Consider the following 22,347-nt stretch of genomic DNA (forward strand, 5'->3'; position numbering starts at 1 on the left):
TACTAGGTTTATTAAAAAAAAAAAAGAAAAAAAGATGATGATTAATGTCTCTGATGAGGCCTGGCACTCACGATGCCCTTTAATTCCCCCCAGGACTTGAAAGAGCCATTAATCATTCTGCCTTATTATTTGGAGTGGTCTTTCATACCGGCAAAGAGGGCAACATTGGTCTGCTTGGCATCGAAAGGGCACCGGGCCAGACCGCTGATTTCTTCCCCATCAAATTCCAGGTTGTCCAGCTGAATTTGAAGACGGGAATAACGTCAGGTCCACAACGTCCGTTGTCAAGGCGGAAAAAATATATACCTGGAAACCTTCTCCAGAGCAACAGGCCGCTTACCCTGTAATATCGGCACATTGGGTTGAAACCATTTGTGCCGCAGATGAACACCAGGTCGTCGTTTCTAGGGACAAGCACCTTGATGAAGTTGTGGCACTCATCCTGAAATGGCATGAGAGAGAGAGAAGGGATTCAGCCACGAGTGCTGATCGGAAACACGGAACATATTCAAACATCAGGCATTGCCATGACTTACCCTGTGCTTTCCCTTCATGGCACAAGTTTCTCTGTCTGCTTGTCCTGATCGCCATGTTAATTTCTGCAATTTTACGGATGTTATATGTATTTTACAGGTTTATTTAAATGAATATAGAGATGTTATTACTGCAGTTAATAAATGTATGAGCAGTATATTAAACTGAATGATGCGACTTACCCGGTATGGTATGATTTCATTCCTGTATGATTCCCTAAGGCTGACCAAATACACCTGGTCTCTATTGAGAGAGAAATGAAGGGCTGGGTTTAGAGGGGAAAAATGAGCACCAATTGCCGCCAAAAAGTAATGATGCGGCAGACACACCTCAGTCCTCAAATCAATACCGCCCGGATACATTACACTGTAGACATTCCCTGGTCCAATACAGTTAAAGATTTACCTGCCAGCGATGAAGAGCGTGTCTTGGATTTTGGTCATCAGCTGGAAGTCCAGCCTGTGCTGAGATTCATTGCCTGAAGGGCGGCCCCTGAACACCGGGTACTGCCGTGAATCTGAGGAGGGGACGGGATATGCAGCTTTAGTCGGGATTACTCGGACCATGCTATTGATGGGAGATATTGATTAACTGTATATCTGTCACGTCTAATGGCATTCACCAAATCCCCCAGTAATGGAATGGAATACTAAAGCTACAACGCACACTGCTATTGCTGCGTCTGCGCTTTTCACATGCTGACTTTCCTGTTCCACCCAGGGTGGTAGTGGCCTAGTGGGTAACACACTCGCCCATGAACCAGAAGACCCAGGTTCAAATCCCACTTATTACCTTTGTGTCCCTGAGCAGGGCACTTAACCCTATGTTGCTCCAGGGGGGGACTGTCCCTGTAACTACTGGTAAGTCGCTCTGTATAAGGGTGTCTGATAAATGCTGTAAATGTGTGTAAATGCTGTGTTCACATTCACTTCACTATGAAATTCATTTGTAAAAAACAATATTCATCACGACTGGTAGTAGATATGATATCTACTTTGCATGTCTTTATAATAATATAATGGTATTAATTTAAGCAAACAATACTATTTCTGGAAATCGATGTCCACTAATGACAAGTAATTTTTTTTATTGTATTTGTTTGACTACTTACAGTGGTAGTCCACGGTGTCCATGGGGATGTTGTCTTCAGGAAAACTGACAGCCTGGAGTCCCGTTGCTACCAGCAGAACCAGAGTAATGGGAAGCAATGCTCTCCCACCCATGGTCGACACAGAAAGCGAACCCCTCCTGTTTGGCAGAAATGGCGATGTTACCTGCGACACAGAGAAACAGAACACCAGAAAGGTGAAGTCACGTGCTACCAGCTTAATGCACTGTGGCAGCTTTCGTATTATCAATCGGCCAAAGCTGTAACAAATCCCACAGTTCCCATAACGCTGCGCTGTTCTGCGACTTTCAGCCGCCGCTACATCCGCTCCTCGCAGGATGGTCAGATTATTGGGCGGCAGGGTGCTTCAAAGACAGCCGGAGTATTAGACTAAGCCCACGCCGTTTGGCACAAAGGGCCACAAATGAGCTTTCCCTGGGCTCTCTGTTGTTTCTGTCAAGTTGATCTCTTTATTACAGATATTATATTTAAAAAAAAAAGAATAATAGAATGGGAGCGGCAGAACTATCCGGAGAGGTGCAGAGCTGAGCGTGCCGGCCACTTCACGCGTCCACGCCGGCAAAACGCCGCGAGCCGGGGTCACGTCCTGGGGTGACGCCGTTTACGGGCAAGACGTGTACGTGCATAATAACGCTGTCCGGTCAAATATTTATCAGGCAAACTAATAATTTATGTGGATGGAGCATGCACGTTTATAAAGTATTCACATCGAGGCAACAACACAGGCAGCGAGATGGATTACCCAGCCACACGTGGCGAGCAGGGACAGGGGGACGGGGGACGTCGCCCACACACACACACACACAGTATCGACGCCATTTCAATTATCCAGCAGGCACACCTGCTCCGACTGCCAATATGGCCAATAATCCGAGCGAAGGGGGGAAAAACGGAAACAGGGCTGATTAGCCCCCGCCCGATGCACGCCGGCCTTTCAATTAAAAAAAAAGCCAGACGTGGACCCCCCACCCCCCCCCCCCCCCCCCCCCCCCCCCCCCCTCCACCCTTAAATTACTTCGGTTGATTGAGAAATTAAAGGTTGTAACGTTTCAGCAATAAGGGGATTTCAAAGGTCACATGGGTCGATACGACCAAAAGAAGATGGTAGAACATGATCGAAAGTATTTCCACACGACCAGTGATCCGGGATCTAAAACCGCTGAACATCCTGCATACACTCAACATTGTTAAAGGAACGGCGGCCACGTGTGCAACGTCGTTCCCCGGCCATGCTCCCCCGTAGCACCGTACGCGGCCAGAGAAACCTAATGCAAAACAGGACGAGCAAAAGACGAGGACAAGCAAAGTTCAGCGATCTAAAATTACTTTTCAGGCCACGGCCAGCACAACATGTTTTCCATTGAGTGTCTCCGCACGGTTTCTTATTCGTGCCCTCCGGTGTACGAACCTCGGCGACTCCCAGGACACGAGCGGGCCGCTAGTCACGCAAAACATCACCATTTAGCATCTCCCCCTCCTCGCTCACCCTGTTATTACAGGGTTTTTTCCCAGCGTCCTACAGCCACGCACTCGCTCTGTTGATGTTGTTGGCCGTGTTTCATGGTGCGTTCTGAAAAACCAGGAACGGGGGGGTGACGTTGGCTCGCTTTTTGTTGGTAGCTTTTTTTTTTTTTTTTTTTTGCAGGTTCGCCTGCGTAGACAAATTCTGCCCTGCAGTGAAGTCTTACATGAGATTGGAGCAATAAAAAAAAAAACAGAGAACAATGCAAACAGGTGTCCTTCAGTCCTTCCATCCACAAAAACATCTTGTTTCACCGCGCCAGACGGGTTCTAACCAAAAGCAGAGATCTTGGGGAAGGTGCTTACACTGGACAGACAATATCTCCATTTTGTACAAATCTGGCCTTTTATAGAGCTGGTCTCTGCGGTGACGCTCCCGTGACAGTAGGACACGGCCCTTAAACGTTGACGTGGGGATTAGGACGGAGAAGTCCGAGCCTGTTGCTGCTGGTGAGGATCCTGGCTGTGCCAATAAAAGCTGCCCCACCCCTCTTACCTTCGTGAGAAGGGTGAAACGGGAGAGGCCTGGCAAAGTCAGCCGTAGCTCAGCTTTAATTCCCCCACAAAGACCGCTCTGCTGCAGGTGTGGCGCGGAACAATGGCGGCTCAGGGCCCTGGAAGGCCGGACGGCGACAATGGAGGCTTCCCCTCCCCGCGCCCAGGGTTAACCTGAGCTACCCCGTCCCGGACGCGCGCTCGCTGGTGTGGAAGGGAGCCGCTTCAGTCGCCAGCTGTGATGTTAACAGGCCAACGGGAAATTAGAACGCTGCGGCGGCCGGGTTGCTGGTAGGCGAAATTGTGGCTTATCAAGAAGAAACGAACACACGCGGCCAAAAATCTGATTTAGAAACGATGTATTTAAAATCCATTGCTTACAATCTGCAAAATCGTCCAACAATTCCACCCTACAAAACAGTCAAGCATTGCTGTTTTATTATTATGGTACAAAAACGTTTTACATTTATTAGAATTGTGGATTCTAATGAAAGTGAACAATATGCGTTTTCCGAGCAGCTCAGAATCGCCATGCTGTAGTATCGCAGAATTAAACCATGGGCTTTACCCATCGATTCGGATGAAAGCACTTAAAGATCAATACCCCCATACGTTGCAATACTGAAATACTCAAATCAATACCATCAAACGTGGAAAGATTCATTCTGTCCATCCGGGCGTAGGACGGGGGTAGCCTTTCGCTGCTGACCCAGCCACAAGGTGAATCATTCTGCTGACACGGCATCACGCATCTGTCATTCAGTAGACCAGGATGTTACACGTGTTACGACTTTCCCCCATACAATCTCGAGTCGAGGCCCGTAAATAAGGACTAGAGGCTATAAGCCGGACACAGTGCGTCTTATTAAACTGGACGATGGGCGCAGGACCACCCCGCCCAGAAACACGACCGGGCCAGGCGACAGCAGAAGTGTCGCGGCCGGTAATGGGCTCGGCGCTCGCATCGATCCTGTCGCTAATGCGCGACCGCGGGCCGATCAGCGCGACTTAACCTCCCCGACTGCGGCCAGGAGACGCTGATGGGTTCATAAAAATTGAATAATTTTTGTTAGAAATGTTTTTTTTTTAAATAAAACGACAAATAAGTTGTGCTTGCATGCTTGAACATTGTACAGATATTGCACAAGTTGAACATTGCACAAATTCTGTACTATTTTGCCACCGACTACTCCGCGCTCGGGGCGTAATATAATATAATTGTCTGTATAAGTTTCCCTCCGTTTCTCGCCCTTTCACTGTTGCATCTGCATTAAAATGGCCATTTAAATGGGAGGGTGTGACGCTTTTCTTCTCCCCCCCCTCATTCGTAAAGCAATAAAACCGGAGCCTACCTGGTGTTCTCCCAACAAACACCCGAGACAAAAGCAGATCTCCGTCATCCGAACCACCACAACAACAAAAAAGTATTTCCTATACTGTTAATCCACGTGGGGGGAAAAAAGGATCGAGGCCGTAATTCCCATCCACTCGTGTCTTTGTCCAGCCGTGGAAGAATAATAATAATGATAATAATAATCCCGAGGAAACGTGTCGTACTCCCGGACAGCCGTCCTCGGGCCCGGCTCGGAGCTCCCAGATCTTCAAAGCTCGGCGTCACCGCCCCGACTCACACGGACATTAACTTTATAAAATCCGGAGAATAAAAAAAAAACAACGCGCGTAAAACGCGACGCTGCCGCCTCCCAGACGCTCCGCGCACAGAAATAGATCATAGCAGAAGGAGACTATTTCTGCACTTCACTCGCCGCTGGGATGAAGAGTCGCGTCGGGAATATTTCTCCCAAACATTCCCGAAACTGAAGCAAACTCACCTCATCTGAGCGCGCGCTTTTTGTTCTATTTGTCTCCCGCTCCGTTTACGCCGCGTATATATTACTATATATATATATATATTTTTTTTTTTTAAAAAAGAAGACGAAAAAGAGGAGTAGTAGAAGTCCGACCGATGTCCAGTGCGGGCTCGGGGAAAAACAAACTGGCGCACGGCGAGCGGCGTAATTGGAGCCGCCCCCTCCCCGCCAGAGAGAGGCCCGCTCTCGGCCAATCAGACGCGCCGCGGCCGAGGCTGGCCACGCCCCCTCCGCCTCCTCCGCCGTGCGCGCCTGGATGTGGATTTTGGCCGCTCTCCCCGGCTCCCCCCGCCCCTCTCTTTCTCTCCGGCTTTAGAAAGCGGGCCCCACATCTTTCGGTGACCCCGCGGTGCCCCACTCCACTCCGGCCCATCCCCCCCGCCGGCGGTAAGCGGGCTGTTAAATCTCGGCGCAGGGAGAAAGTAGATCTGATCTGCAGAGCAGCCACCTTTCGGAATTAACTCCAGCCACCTAAGTTAATGGCATTACCAGTCTTAACTTTTTTTTTTTTTTTTTTTTTTTACAGTTGCACGCTGTAAATACAATTCCGGCCGATGGAGAAGGAAATATTTCCTGCAAGTTTGTCCCGTTAACCTAGTTTGTCAGTGGAAATCACATCAGGTTCTCATGTGTCGGCTGCTGAAGGCCGGCCAGGCATGATGGGGCGATGGCCGGCATGAAATTATATACTTCTTGGCCAGACCTGTCCAAACACTTCGCTGCGTTCAGGCTTCACTGCTGCAAGGTTTTTCAAAGTCGCCTCAGTAAATAAGAATAAACAAGAAATTGCTGCTGCCAAATCATATTTCGCTTAATTTAGACAAACAATGTTTGCTGCCAGGCCTACTCTTATATGCACAACTGTCTAAAAGTATTATTATCCCATTAATGGGAAGTCCAATTTATTGTATTTGTAATTGAATGCTACTTTTGAATGGTGGTGTCCACCCACTCTGAACGCTGTCTTCCATGATGGATGCTTATTTCATGGTCGGGTCAAATGTGCCTATTATACACACTAAGTGTGGAACACCGAAATACAGTGGCACGCACTACGTTCTCACAAGACAAACGAGGTCCTTTTTGCGCCCGCAAAGATTGCCTTCTTGCACCTCATTAGGAAAACAACTTAACAGATGTGGGGACACTCCCACACGGCGTCCCCCATTATTGATCGCCACTTAGCACATTTGCATCTCGGGGCTTCACAGGACACTTTGGTACCTGCGCCTGGGTCGACGTCCTCCAATGTTTTACGGCGGCACGAAGACAAATTTAAATCCTCGTGGAGTTAAAAGCCGAGCCCGCCGTTGACACGTCCGCTGCGACGTCTCATTTCTTTTTTTTCTCTTGAAATCAGCCATTTAAACATCCAGCTAGTTGATCTAATTCTGATCTGAAGTGTGGGGATGGACGGGTGACATGAGAGCCAGGCTCCAGGGTTGAAGGTCCTACATAGGGCTTCATAGGGGTGACCTTGGGGGGTCTACAAGGCCTTAATGGAAGGCAAGAGTGCTGCGCCACGCCCTGATTTACAGCAAGGAATGTCACTGCAGATGGCCCAGGGACGGGGATCTTAGCGGCTCTGTGTGTGCATGTGTGTGACAAATGGCCTGGAGGGCAACAGCATGCCAGGAACGACCTCTTAATCAGTTAGATGAGGCCGCGGAGGAGCCACTTCGTCCGGCTCCCCCCAAATGGACATCTAAAGGCAGCGCGGTGTTTTACTCGTGGTTTAAACCATCTGCAACGATGGCACGCCTTAAAATAACAAACAGTACATGCATTTTGTCTTTTGCATTCACTGCCACAACACGACATAGGCATGCTCTCACATTGATTCAATAGGAAATGACTCAAAACAATTGCGAAAGCGTAAACTGCATCAGGCGGCCATCGTCTCCTGCCGCTCGCCTTCTCGGCCCTCATTAATCTTACCTGGGAACAAAAACGATCACATTCCGAATTTACCCACTTCACAATGAGTCGTCTTTGAGCTTGGGTTGTCATGGAAATGGTTCGCTCAGGCCCTTAAAAACTAGCGTGAGCCGAGGGCGTGATGATCCCTCGGATCTGGGCTTGTGGCTCGGGGTTTAATGCTGTTCATTCACGGCTGCCAAGACCAGGTCCAGACAAGTCTCGACTCCTACCTCAGTCAGGGAAAGCGCTCACGCTTATTCTCCCTTTTTAACCCTGCGCGCTCAAACACACACACAAGCAGGAGGTTTAGCTCTGTTTACACAGGTTTTAAGCATGTAGGAGCCTAGTGGGTAAGACACCTGCCTACGAACCAGAGGACAACAAAGACCCAGGTTCAAACCCCACTTACTACCATTGTGTCCCGAGCAAGACACTTAACCCTGAGTGTCTCCGGGGGGACTGTCCCTGCCACTACTGAAGTTGCTCTGGATAAGGGCGTCGGCCAAATGCCATAAATGTGAAGAACAGCTCCACTTTTTCAGCGGCTAAAGAAATGCTGGTGTTATTATGCCATAGGTGTCCACCGGATATATTCAATAATGCAGCAGCATGGGTTCGCCTCTCTGGTGGTAAAGTCATTTCGGCTGCCACTGAGCAGCTACCGATCAATTGCTCAGTTGCTCCTGTCTCTGAAATATTGTTACTTCTCTCATTCTGGTTGGGGAAAAAAAAAAAACTAGTTTTACAGACTTGCCTATAAAGATATTTTACGACCACCATCATAATATTATGATCATATAAATGACATGATGCATGCATGACAATGGTTAGATTTACTGCTATAACTTTATCCTTTGATTACAGAGAAATAAATCGCCGCTTTTATTTCAGAAAAGGGGGTGCATATAATGTGGACCACGCGGGGTTCCTTGGAAATTGCTGTTGGCACGCACATTAATTTAGCACGTTCTTGCCATACACTGTAATAATCATATTCATAGCAAGTGCTGCGGGCGGTTCTCATAGATAAATGAACGCGGGGAATGAGCCGAATACTTTATTGAGGAACACACGTGAAATTTTTGGATCATTAATTATTAACGATTGCCATTCCAAGTTACGTCTCCATGCTTTTCATTCGTGGTGTGCTGGCAGGTCTGGATTTGTGGGAATTTTCGTCTCCTCTTTGTGGAATGCTGCAGCGCAGATAGCCATCATCACACTCGGCCAGATAATGTTACGACGGCACTGTTACAAACCTCTTAACTCATCAGAGGCGAGACGCTGCGCTCTGCTTCAAAGGCTGCTATTTACACAGTGTGGGGGAACTTCTCAATATTCTGAATGCGACAGTCATATTAATTCACAGATGGAGGATGGAAAAAACCCTCTACGGCACTTACGTAATAACGCAATTTAATGTATGCGCAGACTGATAGATTTGGGATTTTAGAGAGCTGCAGATATTGATTGCTGAAAGGTTATTTCCTCTGACACATAATAAATATGTCTGAAAATCAATCAAGAATAATACATTTGTATAAAAGTAGCTTGGAGGTAGCATCTTAGAGGGTAACCACAAAGTCACAGGTTCAAACCCCACTTACTACCATTGTGTCCCTGAGCAAGACACTTAACCCTGAGTCTCTCCAGGGGGGGACTGTCCCTGTAACTACTGATTGTAAGTCGCTCTGGATAAGGGCGTCTGATAAAAGCTTTAAATGTAAATGTAAAAGGGCCAGACCTTGTTGTTTGATTTGTGTTACACGAATGCTTTGTCTCAGATCTTGTTCCCCTCTGGAAAGCCCCACAGTCAGACACAGACAGGTGTTGTGCAGAGATGTGCTGACTGTATCCCCAGCAGCTGTGCATGGGACCAGGCTGGGGGTTTGTTCCACATTCTCAGACTCGCCTTCCGGACCCACTCTCAGACATCTGTTTGGTGGCATGCTGATGCTCCGTACCCCGTTCACGAAGGCCTCCTGGGTAAAGTCCCAATCTTGGCCGTGACCCCCCCCCATCTCAACGACCCATTCAGAACACAGACTGTCACCTCCCCTGCTGTAGATAAGGGACTTTTTACAGCTAATTTAAAGACAATCTTCTGAGACAACAACTTTAGCCAAGGACTTGCTGTCCTTGCAAGAGAAAACTGTCATTAAATAAAGCCCAAAATTACAGTGTTTTGTCAGAGGGATGCATTTTAACAATATGTGCAATTTATAAAAAGTAATAGCTGGTGTGTGCAGCCCAGGCAGTTGCAGCAACGTTGAATTTTTGGTAAAACCCATGGTTTTATATGTAAAAAACAATGACCAGGTGCCTCAAATGTTAACGGCTTAGGCTGCATTGTCCGGGTAATGGCCAGGAAGTCCTGAGCTCTGGGATTAACATTCACAGTCTTCTGGAATTGGAATGTCAATAGCTCCAGCTCTCTGGCCAGGTGTCAACGACGGGCGAAAAAAAAAAAAAGCTACTAGCAACAAGAATAAATGTGTTAGAAACTATAAATTATTCAGCACATACAATGGGGTAAGAAAACAAAAGGCCTCAGCGATTTATTTCTCATAGCACTGTTATAACCGCTCAGCCTAAAGCAAAATGGAGTGTTGTTCTGTACAATGACACACAGGGATCATGTCCTACAGATGGGTAATTGTGATTTTTATTACGCTAATTCCGACTGAGCCTCGGCCAGCTGCGGTAGGTAATCTACAATAGGATTTTCTATTAGACATGCAGAGGCAGGTTTTATTACCAGGTTCCTAATTAACAAAGACCAAGAGGGAAATCTATGAAAGTGGAAGCTAGGTTAAATATGTCCATGTTTTCCCTATGCAATGACAGAAACCTTCCAACCTTCCATTTGAGACACATGGAAGCCTCAATGGCTCTGGTAACCCAGAAATTTGTGTTCTGTTTGTGGTAATGTGAACAAGTGGACGCTGGTGGTAAAAAAAAAAATGCAGGAGGTGGTTCTTCAACTGAGACTTCAATATTTGATTTCCTAACCCCATCATTCTAATGAACACTGAGATCATGACCTAAATCTTTGTGTACACGTTTACTTCAAGACATTTAAAAATGAGGTCAGTGAGTTTTCCAGAAATGCATTTTTTTCCTTCACTCTCCCCCATTTATATTCCCTAAATCTCCCTCATCATCAACTTGTGTGCATTAGCTCTGTCCATGACAGCAGTGCAATTGGCCTGGAAATGAAGTTATGCTCGTGGTCACCATGCTTCTCCCGAGCACAGCTGTAATTGTTTCCCCTCGGGTCTTTGTTGACTGGCGGCATCGTTCTTGGGAAGAGCGTATATATTGAGATGCCGGGGTAGTCGGGGATGCAGAATGTGATTAGCGCTTCCACTTCACTGCTGCTTTGTGGGTGAGGTATCAAATGCCATTTGAAATGCATTTGTCAGGGCCTGCAGAAAAAGGAACATGACTTTTTCAACCCAATTCGTGGCTTGGTAAAACAAAAAAAGTATAGACGCCTAATTAAATTGTATTCAGAAACGTATTTAACTCCAAACATCTTGTTTAAGTGTATGTATGCAGCATAGTACAACACAGTGTATACATTGGGCACATTTTCATTCTGTTGGTGTACCCCTAAAGAGCTACACACCCAACAATGGCGTCCAGTGCAGTGGAAACACCTTCTGCTGTTTACCCTCCCTTAGGATAAACCAGCGGAGTAGCTTAGCTCAGTGGCTGCCTTTCTCCCCCAGTTGCGGACATGCAGCTTCTTGCATGTTAACTAAAGTCTTAATGCTTGTTTTCACTCTCAGTTTTGTCTTTGGCTAATCACTCCATAATGAGCCAACTCCCTCCATTACGATTCCCCAGCAGTCGGCTTTATTTTTCTTCTCCCTATGACGTACACTGAAAAAAAAAAGGAATGAAGGAAGGAACGAAAAAAAAAAAAATGCAATGAATATTAAGTTGATGAAGAATGGAGAATATGAGCTGGGTGTTCGTGCTGTGGCAGTAGCTCCAGGGTGTTAATTTTATCTTCTATTGTGCTGCCGTGCAGCTCTTCCAGACTAAGTGGAGTCATTTACAAGAGGTTAGAGTGGGTATTGGTGGCGCTGTCTTCTGATAAGGCCTGACCCGTCCCCCAATCTGAAACATCCGTAAAAGGCAACTTCAATGAAGGCCAGACCATCTGTTAGACTTTTCTGAAAGAAACAAAATGCTGTTTTCTTCTCCACCTAAGCATTTTTTGCTCTTGGTTTTATGATGTTTTGCTTTCCTGGGGATGGTGTGGTAATAGATTTCAGTCTGAAGCCTTCAGTGCGACGTCTGTCATTGTTGTGGTCGTCAAAAGTAAATCTCGTCTTCTATTATGTGGCGAGGGCGCCCTTCAGAAGTGACTGTGATTTGGCCTGAAGAGGGGCGGAGCTATCTATATACCACATCACATCCATTTACACAAATCACTCAAGCAATGTAATCATGCCAAGGGTTAACCCTGCGTTTCCATAAAAAAAAAGACCTTTGCATCAAATTTGAAGCATGAAGCATGAGCTTCTTGCAACTTGTTTTTCATCATTCATTCAAGGAAGTTATTTTGGGGGATTCAGCACAAGCCAGCTGAGGGGCTTTGATCCGATTTGTGCAGATGTCCTAAAAAAAAAAAAATCTGAACAATTAAAAATGCATTTTTTTTGTATGGGTTGAGGCATGCATTCAAAGCTTTGATTTCCAACATTGCCCAAGAATATGATAAAGTTCCATTTCCCCTCCCCGAGAGTGTGTTGAAATAATGAGGGCTGATGTCAAGCCACGCAGAACGGAGGAGTGCGTTTTCTTTCCAAAGCTACGTGCTAAAGCTCAGGGCCAAAAGCGAGACAGGTAATGAGTCTTGCATGCGTGTGTCTGTGACTCAGAGCCACGGCAGCGGTACCGGGAGGTGCTTTATGAAGTAACTCGACCCTGAGTCCAGCCCTGCTTTTTTTTTTTCTTATGGCTGACATTTGGGGTTGAGAAAGATCTACGCGCAGAGCGTCGTTACAAAAGCGTAACGAGTTGCAGCGATAGCGTAGCGGCAGCACGTGGCGCAGACACACCTGCCCGTGACTCACAGTGTCCACCTGTGTGTGTGTGAAAGGCCTCGTGCTTACAGTAAGTGTTGTAAGCGTGTCTGTGTGTTTGCCCGGGGAGGACTTTCCCCCGCGGGGCCATTCGATGAGGCTGGCGGGCCTTCAGTCGTGTGGGGCCTGAAAGCCGGGGTCCTTTCTCCGGGGCGGACGATTGTTCGTGGCCGGCCTAATGCAGCTCTGATTGCTCTGGAGGATGGAACACAGCCTCTCTTGTGCTCTTTGTTCTAAAGAGAGTGCGGGCTTCCCGCTACTTCTACACTGCTGCCTACAGGCAAGCCACAGAGTAATTACCCAATTTACCAGAGATTACACTACCTTCCCATGCCTTTTTCTCAACCTTCCAACCAAGGCATTGATGCTATTATCCTCCATAAATTGTTATGGCAGTTCATGTAATCGAGACAGCAATGCAGCCTTTTGAAATATGTTATATTAGGGCTGTGTTAATTGCCGTGATGAATTTACGCACATTGGTCCTTGTCTGTGATGTTTGACCTAAAACGACCCCTACTTAAGATGGAGTTATTTTATTATCAAAACCTTGACCAGATCGTCCCCTGTCACCATCTGAGCCCCTGTCCCACATTTGTCTCTGTTCGAGTTGTAAATATGCAAGCTTTGCAAACTTAAATCATTACATAATGTGTGATTAATTAAAAGAAATCGGATACACTTGTATCAAAGTAACTAAGACGGGACAACAGAGTTGGTTTCAGCCGTTTGGGTTTTAACGGGGCTATTCTCAGGCGCTTCAGCATTTGCCGCGCCATTGATCGCCTCCGTGAAAGAAACGGCATTTTAAAGTGCGGACAACAGAGGACGTCGGAAATGTAGGGGATGTTTTGCCTGCAGATCAGTTGCGCGGCTCTTTGTGCGCTGAAAGAAAGAGAAAACCAGTGTGTCCGAGGCCCGGGTCTCCTCCGGGTGGACGTGCTCAATGAGGAAGGACGGCGCATAGGCCCGGCCGCTCACGCTTGCATGGACACACAATGCTTCCCACTCTAATGGGAGCTGACACCCTGACATCCTTTACTGAGCTCTTTATTTCGGGCCTCGTTGTGTTTGCGGGACGGAGGGACCGCGGTCCAGGGGCAGCTCTTGGATGGACACTGCTTGGCTCCCCAAGAGTTTTTTAACCCCCAAAAACAAAGTCACTTTCATTAGCATTCAAATAGAAGAGTGGCGGGGCCCCATCTTTTATGGACTGTTTGCTCATGGCGCATTGAAGCCCTCCTTCCAAAGCTGTTCTCCTCCCCCGGCTTGTTCACTTGCTCACACACACACACACACACACACACACACAGTCGGATGGCTCCGTATGGGAATTTCCGTTTTGTTTCGTGGGCTTTTCTTTATCTCGCGGGGGAGGGGGTTGTTTTTTAATATGTCTTGTTTTGTCGGAGGTCAGAGAGCAACACAGAGAGGTCTCGCGCTGTTGAAGCCATCTGGTCGCTGGCCATGCATCTCACCACCGGGCTGACTGGGCTCCGTGGTAATGACACTGTAATTAAACGTCGGACTCGAGCGCTCAGGAGCGGAGGAGAGGGGCACAAAATGAATCCTTCGCATGCAAACAGGCCCCATTTCTTCTGCGCAGCTGTAAACTCAGGCCAAGTCGGCGTGAGCCTTTTTTTTTCTTCTTCGGTTTTTGGGTTTTTCTTGTTAAGAAGTCTCACACGGTGTGGAAGCTAAGAAGTCTGCTGTGAAGTGTGGTGGGTTGCTGTGGCGTGGGGGGATGGGATTTTTGGCCAACGGCGAGCCTGGAGGGCCACATGGGATCAATCACTGTTTGGCAGGCCTGCAGCTGAGGACCAGATCCCTTTTCTCGGCCCCGCGTTGTGTTTGGATTTCAGTACGTCCTCTGCAACATCTAGCGAAGATCTGATTTGACACCGGGAAAGGAAACAAAAACAGAGCACTCCATGCTCAGCGCCATTCATGTCGGCCACGAAGGTTTATGGAATGAATTAGCACGGACTGTATCATTTCCAAACATTTTAGGGTCAGGAGAATATTGTGGTTCCCAGCTGGTTATAAAAATTCTCTGGTTTTAAGGACCTGATAAGACTCCATGAATAATTTACTTTCTGCCTGACTGTAATAAATGGGAGTGGAGGGCGGGCCGAGCTCTTGTATCGCCCCCCTGTTATAAAGTGAATCTTCTCTCTCTCTCTCTCTCTCTCTTGCACACACTAACAGTAGTGCTGATGAGCAGAGTAAAGTCGATATTGATCAAGCCGGCGGAATCATCTTTAAGGTAGTTTCTTCACTCTGGTCTAAACTCTGAGGAGTTTAAGTGGAGCTCTTTCTGCTCTGAAGTAACTGCTTCAGACGAGACTCGTCTGACCCCTGGTCAACGCTTCACTTTTGTGTCAAGTTGTGCTGTTTTTTTTCTTCTTTTCTAGTCTACTTTGAATCTCCAGATATTTACGGATCTTATCTGGAAAACAGGTCCACTAGAGAATATTTATGGCTTTATTACGCCCACTACAGTCATATGTTATGCATTGTATCTAATCCGACGCAGCCTCTTGACATCTTGACTGCAGAACGTTCTCGTTTTGAGGCTGGCGATGTAGCTGACCTGAGCAATGGCAGAGTGTGGGCGTGTTGATCAAATCCCCAAGAGCCTTTAAAAGTTCTGCCACACCACTTCCGTTTCCAGGGGGAACGGGTGAGTCAGATGGATGGAGGCTGTGCAGATGTGCAGTGCCAACTCTTCCGCAAAAACTGGTGTGGTACCACATCCCATGCGAATCTCCCAGTGTATCACTGTTAATATGAACCAGATGGAGAAGATGTGGCTCGCGTGCTCCTATTCCCGAGAAGCTGGTCTCCAGCCAAGCCTCACATGAGCCTGTGTCTTTCCCTCCTCATTTATCTGTTACAAGCATAATATGCATTTTACACTCAATCTCTTTAAAAGGAGAAACTAATTACCATTTTTGTTGGAGGGTTATTATTTTGCCCACCCAGAACAGTAATGTTTTTATAAAAAGAGTTTAAAGTGGGAGGAGCCAGATGATTGACAACTCTCACGCACGCCACTGCCTCATTCTGTATGATTTAAACCGTTAATACGTCACATGCACAAACATCATTAAAGATCATGTTTCTTTCTTGTTTTGTCTATTTATTTATGCAACATAGTTACATACTTTGAAATGTCATTCCAAAGTTTGAGGGTTCTACCTCCACCACAAATTACTTGCATACCTGATATCTCTTTTTTTTTTTTCCCGTTTAGCAATGACACTAGACATGGCCATGAAAAACTCAACTCATCAGTACGACCCGCTGTTGTCCCCTTCTGCCTTCACCACACTCAGCTGTGTCCAAACAGACAGCCGTGAGCTTGGACAAGTGCAGCCCATAAAGAGTTCATCCATCACCGCCCCAAGAGACTGCCTGGACCCCAGGGCCGACAGGCCTGACCAGGCTGGCAGGAGCCCGCAAGAAGCAGTTAGAGCGCTGGGCAGTGGCTTGGTGTCAGATGCTGCTAACAAGCTCACAGTTGCTCTGGGGCATTATTCTAATTGGTGTTGTATAGGCTGTGTCAGACACCAAAGATCCTTTATTAGGCTGCTTTGGCCAAAGGAACTAATGCTCTTGCCTCTTTGAGTAATTGTTCAAAATGTTGTATTAAATTCTTTTATTTCGTTCAAGCGAGTGTCTCTGTTCTAAGACAAACTGGTTTATGCAATTAGGTGGACAGACTCTGATTTATGACCTGTGATTTTCTAAGAAAGGTACCAGAGAATGATATGATTGAGGTTTTGTATTGCACAGGCCAGACTTAACCTCGCATTTACTTTTACATTTACATTCACGGCATTTATTAGATGCCATTATCCAGTTACAGGGACAGTCCCCCTGAAGACACTCAGGGACACAATGGTGGTAAGTGGGGTAAGTGGACCTTTGACTTTGTGGCTACCCATCAAGACATTTAATTTGAGATGTGATGCACAAAATTGTTGTATAAAGATTTTGAACCTTTTTGAATAATTCACACAATAAATGTGGGGACCAGACTGGTGTCCATATTTTTAGCAGAACGCTGAACTTATGTAATGTCTTTTATGTAATCGTCAAGTCCAGTAGTGTATTTTTGTGTCTTACTCTTTATCTAGCTACGACTCCACAGAAACAGCAACAGTCCAAGCCTATCATGTGCTATAAAGAGTAAAACTTTACAGCCCAAAAGCATTTGGTCTTTAAATGCAAATAGGAAGAGAACATGACAAACAGAAAAGGATGGCGTGGGTTTTTGTGTGGCGTCTCAGCCCAGCCTTTCATGCAGTTACTTATGGGTACTAATGGGATCAATGGTGACAAGCGCAATTACCATGGTTGCCTGTGTCGTAATTACAGTGCAATTGCAGCAGTGAAGCACCCACTGTAGGCCCGACAGAGATGCCTTGTGCTGCTTCAGAAGCCTGGGCTGCTTGGCTCTAATGATATGTGTTATTTATAACTCACTTTGACTGAGGAAGCCCTCAATTTACCTCCATCAAATCTTTTCACGTCCACGTGATTTGGTAAATATTGAGGGCAGAATCTGGATTTGGCCTGAGGCATCGTTATGCTGTTTGTTTAATAATAATTTAATATGTTAGTTTAATAATTCAACTGGCAACAAGTATGTCATCAGTTGGATATCAACTAGATATCAAGATGTTCAGGTGATGATTGTGATGATGTCACCATTGATCCCATCAGTAAATAGATTATTCATTTAACACTTCTGTACATCACAAACACTTGCCAAAGAATGCAACATGTTTGGCAAAATTTCAAAACAATGATATTACATGTCTGATTTAAAATATTGATATCAAATTCACAATGACACAAACTACAGACTTAATCCAAGTATTGCTTGAGTGCAAGAAAACAGTCCCCAAAGTCAAACTGATCCTATGACAACTCATAATCATGACTCTATATTTTATCATATGTCATCTGAAGTCTATTTTACTCTCCTGAAACAATTTTTTATGACTGCTGGACTAGTAAAATGGCTATTTATTTTATTTTAATAGAGTGTGCTATCACTTCCTTTTTAATTCAACATATGAGGAGGAAGAGATTTAAAAGCCAATATGAATGAGCGACACCATAAAACATTTAATATGGACCTTATAAATCCAGCCCACAGTCAAGTTGTACCTGTCCCCAGTCTGGAGTGAAGTCACCTTGATAGTCACACAGACCATATCCTCCCCAGAGATCAGAGACTGTGAAGGGAGAGGTACTCCCCTTTCAGAACTGTCCTTGATAAAGGGTTTCTGGGGAGTTTAAGGAAGCCACTTTTTAAAACCATCAAATATTAGACCTTGCATCGTGGTCATCAACTACATTTGTCCTGAGAGTTTAGACACTATGTGGGCCAGATGCTCTTCTAAAATAATACAAATATTTTAAAAATTATTAATATATATTATTATATTTTATCTGATATATACATTTTCTTTTCAATACATTTCTGTTAATTGTTAATGTTGCCAAATTGACAATTGTCAAATATTTTTGGTTTGTTATTTATGAGTAATTTCCGGCAGGTTTTGATATGGATGACGTGGGCTGTTGCCTAGGGCGGCATTGTGAATGGAAAAATAATAATTTTTCAGGGCTGATCCTGAGCCTGAACTTTTTTCCATGCTAGTGGCAACATACTTTTAACACATAACTTATTGGCCTTTATGCCCAGATATATTTCTTTTTCATTTTCATTCAGATAAATATAAAAAGCATGATATATAAAAACTCTGATCATCATTATTGTCAAGCGGGGTCCATGGGTATGCTCCCCTGTGAGGTTTCTTTTTTAAGTAGACCCTTAAATGATAAATTGTTATGAATTTTGAGAAAATAAATGAACAATATTCAGGCATGAGACGTACAAACCCAGTACAAGCCTATATTTTCAACAGCCACTGTGTGCAGGGCACCTGAGATCTTGAGACCCTGTGCCTGGTAGGCGTGTTGAGTAATCCATCCCTGCCTTTAACTAGTCACGTGTCTGTCCAACTATTGCCTGTATAGCATACAGAGACTAAGATATTACAGCCATACCAAGAAAGTTCAGTATGTGGCATTTATATTACTACAAAGTAAACTGGATTGATTATTTGCCATTGACTGAAGGACACTAAAAAACTAAAGCGCAGGGCACCATACAGCGTACGTCAACCCGGAAGTGCACAGCGCATAGTGACCGCAAATTACTGACAGATTGAATGCTTGTTTCATTTGATTTATTGGGTCTGCAGTATTTTTAAGACCTTTAAACTCCGGATTTAAGGATTACTGGTCATTTTTAATTATATTTAAAACCTAAATTTTGGGAAAATATATATTTTTGAAGGATCGGAGAAAACCCTGCCCCCTCCCCTCCTCCTTCTCCTCCGGAGGCTCAGACCTTGCAGGCCACCGATGCGGTAAATAAGGTCTCGTGCGTATCGATCACACACGCACATCACTCACGCGCGCAGGAATCGACATTGATTAATGTTGACTTGAAAAGACTCGCTGTCCAGTACGTAAAAATATTTACAATTTGCTAAGACGTGTAACGCAATTACAGTAACTCTGCTGCCAGCTGATCTGGGAACAGCTGGCTGCCCCACACACGTAACATTCATATTACATTGCAGACTCTAAACCCACTTCGAGATTCGGAAAAGCGTGAGGTGAACGGAGGGAGGCAACAGAATCCTGGGCCCGAAGAGGAAGCATCTTACTTTCTCCTTCTTGATTTTGTTTTACCTCGTTTACCTCTTATCCAGAAATTGAGTGTGATCTCATCGTGAGCAAAGCGCAGACTGAAAAGTAATGAGACTCGCAACAGTCTAGGACTGATGCCCTCTATTGCAATCATTTGTGACAGAATGATGAGTGTCTTCATCACATTGGTAATTGAATAGAGCAGTGTTTAATTGGCCTGGGCTCGGGGAGCGCTTGCCGCATATCTGACACTCCGCCGCTGATGCACTATGACTCAATTACCTTGAGTCGGGCTGCTTGGGCCAGGAGGCACGCTATTAGAAGTAAAGTGGAATTGTGAGTTCAAGAGCCAAGGCACGCTTTTCATGTGTGATAAAAAAGTTTCATGTGACATGAAATGTTTTTTATTATACATGTGCATGTAATTATTACCATCTGATTAATACATGTCATCTAGCCCCACCAAACTGTCCCTTTAAGAGACACTTAAGGGTTAAAGAGGCACTAAGGACACTTTGGTATGAATGTGATTCCTTTCTTTTCTTGCATACCAGCAGCTTTCAGGCCCGTAAATAGGATTAAATTCTACTTTCAAACCTGATACAAAAAGCACAGGAGTCTGCTAGAGATCATCTGAACAGTGAGGAAGTGACGTAAGGGGCTTCTGAGTAGCGAACGCCTGCCAGTGAAAGTTGGCCGGGCACATAGCGATGACCGAAGCGTTTCAAAGCCCTGCAACACTTGGAAAGCTTGGATGCAAAGTGCTTTTCTGCATCGTAATGCAGGCTGAGAGAGGAGCAGAGATGGAAAAAGGGTGCACTCACCTCCCGTGGTGGGCCGCACACTCTGGCAACCTGAAATAGGACAGAGATTGCTTTAGATTGACACGCTTCTTGCATGCAGATTCATGGTGAGAAAGACATTTTCATTTTCAGTTGTTCAAAGTAGGTAGGTCAAGCTTCACACAACATCATCACGTGATCACAAAGACCGAAAAACACTGGTGAACCATGGATAGCTTGTGCTACCTTAACAAAACAATACATTAAAAAAAGCTCTTTTGGAAGCAGGCACAGCTACGGTGCCTGCCACCAAACACCTAACACCACCGCGTGTTCGGGAAAAACAATGCCCCTTTCTTAATTCAACACAGCGGCCCTGAAGCCCGAGGATTGTCTCAGAATTATCCATTACATCTTTGTGCAACCTGTCCAGTGCATGGTACCACACCATTCAATATGGAAAAGAGAGGTCTTTCATCTGTCCCTGACCCCATCACTCCGTCCCTAGAAATAGGAGACGAGACCCCCCCCCCCCCCTTGTTGTCAAAGCGTTCTTTGAGTATTGTATTCGAGCTCAGTCATAGGTCATTAAGAAAGCACAGAGCTTTAAGCCGAGGACCTTACGTTACATACGTTTGGTAAGGGATCTAAAGAGGCTTTGCAGCTTTCAAATGGCTGGTTTTAAATTCAGCCCGCTGCCCGAGATGATTTTATCTCTTTCGGTTTTGCACTTGCTGTGCTCATATGCTGACATTTGCGTTGTTTAAAATTAGCCATTGCTTGCCTTGAGCTGCAAAGCAGGCTCAACCAAAATCTGTTCTTTTAGTTGCCTTTAATCACGACATGATGAAACGTCTGTCCATTGTGCTCATTATTATACTTTCAGGTGAGTCTCCTTCAAGAAAGCGATTTTATCAGGTTGTGCATCTGCCCTGCTCCGTGACAGGCCTTAACTCATTTAACTCCAGTCTCTCAGCTCTTTATTCTGCCATCAGAATAACAAGGTGATTGGCCCTGCATAATGGCCCTGATGTCCTCCGCACAAACTGCTGAAAGAACAAGGGCGAGTGGCGGACAAAGAGCCTGAACGGCTCCGGAGCAATCGAAAGGACGGATCAACCTTCGCTTCTCCACGTGCTGCCAAATTTTCACCTTTAATTATTCATGACGAGGATCTGTCCCAAACGCATCAGCGCCCAGCCGTGTCATTGTCTAGACACGGGTGTGTCACCGGCGCGCCAGCGCCACCACTCCTCCGGAAGGTCAGTGCGGGAGACGGCCTGCTCACCATTTCTTTCAAACACCTCACATCCGGAGGTGGAGGCGTGTCCAATGGTCCCATTTTATGGCATTTTATAGGCATAACAGTCTTCATACATTTACCCACCGGCCAGAACCCACGGAATCCGGACTTGCTAATGGAGCAGTGGCCGCCGTACGCCGTGCGCGCCACCCTGACCTTTATTTGCCTCCCGCGCTTGTTTACGCGTTTTGTCTTTGGTGGGCGTGAAAATGTCTGTTCGCATATCATCACTCACTGAACGCACGGGACCTGCATCCTTGACGCAATATTTGCAGTCCTGTCCTACCCGCCCCCCCCGTTGACAGTACTTCCTGCCATTCATATCATTACTCTGTGACCCTTTATCGCCTGCTCTAATCAGACGTATTGGGCCGCGAGGGGCGGGGTGATAGATGGAGGCTGTTGTTGGATGGTCAATGCTAACGGCGTTAGGTGTTTGAGATTTCACTCGGGGCTGGGAGCATCGCTCTGGAATTGTTTCGTTGCACTAATGCGTACCAGCATCGTCTGGCATTTATTTGTGTGTCCGATAATCTATCTCTGATGGCACAGTGTGTGTGTTCGTGTATTTATGAGCATGCACAGGCAGCACACATCGCAAGTACACACACACACACACACACACACACACACACATCCGAGCAGATGTTTAACCTTGTTTTCCCCTTGAAAGGCAGGATTTTGTGAGTCTCCAGTCTGCACTGGCTGCATGGTGCAGCCTATTCCCCCGGTCCCTGCTTGTTAATTAGAGGGCCGCGCTTCGCATGCCAGTTTAATGAATTCCGAGTTATGTTCAACTGCATGATGTAAATATTTGCCCACTTTCCTCTGCCCTGATGCCAAGCATAATTATTTCAATGCTGGAAAACATCGGTACATAAACATGAGTAATCCTTATTTTATGTTCCCTCCAGAAATAGCTTTCACAGCCGCCGTTGCTGCTCACGAGTACTCT

The 22,347-nt window shown here is 45.9% G+C and overlaps 1 protein-coding gene across 8 annotated transcripts in view; it reads right to left on the reverse strand.

Moving 5' to 3' along the window:
- sema6d (semaphorin 6D) overlaps nt 1–22,347 on the reverse strand; it is a 61,599-nt gene that overhangs the window by 8,975 nt on the left and 30,277 nt on the right. For 6 of the 8 annotated variants that reach the window (XM_028956409.1, XM_028956410.1, XM_028956406.1 and 3 more), the window contains exons 3-9: nt 20,132–20,161; nt 1,646–1,808; nt 940–1,051; nt 717–777; nt 537–599; nt 341–442; nt 149–239 (exon numbers count right to left, since the gene is read on the reverse strand). In XM_028956409.1, the coding sequence (XP_028812242.1) occupies nt 149–239; nt 341–442; nt 537–599; nt 717–777; nt 940–1,051; nt 1,646–1,757 (541 nt within the window). In that variant the 5' untranslated portion in view covers nt 1,758–1,808; nt 20,132–20,161. Of the gene's footprint in view, nt 1–148; nt 240–340; nt 443–536; nt 600–716; nt 778–939; nt 1,052–1,645; nt 1,809–5,031; nt 5,069–5,511; nt 5,648–20,131; nt 20,162–22,347 lie in introns of those variants that run through there. The other 2 variants (XM_028956407.1, XM_028956408.1) reach the window with 2 other exon arrangements.

The sequence above is a fragment of the Denticeps clupeoides genome, chromosome 16 (genome assembly GCF_900700375.1).
Source record: "Denticeps clupeoides chromosome 16, fDenClu1.1, whole genome shotgun sequence".
In the NCBI taxonomy this organism is placed as follows: domain Eukaryota; kingdom Metazoa; phylum Chordata; class Actinopteri; order Clupeiformes; family Denticipitidae; genus Denticeps; species Denticeps clupeoides.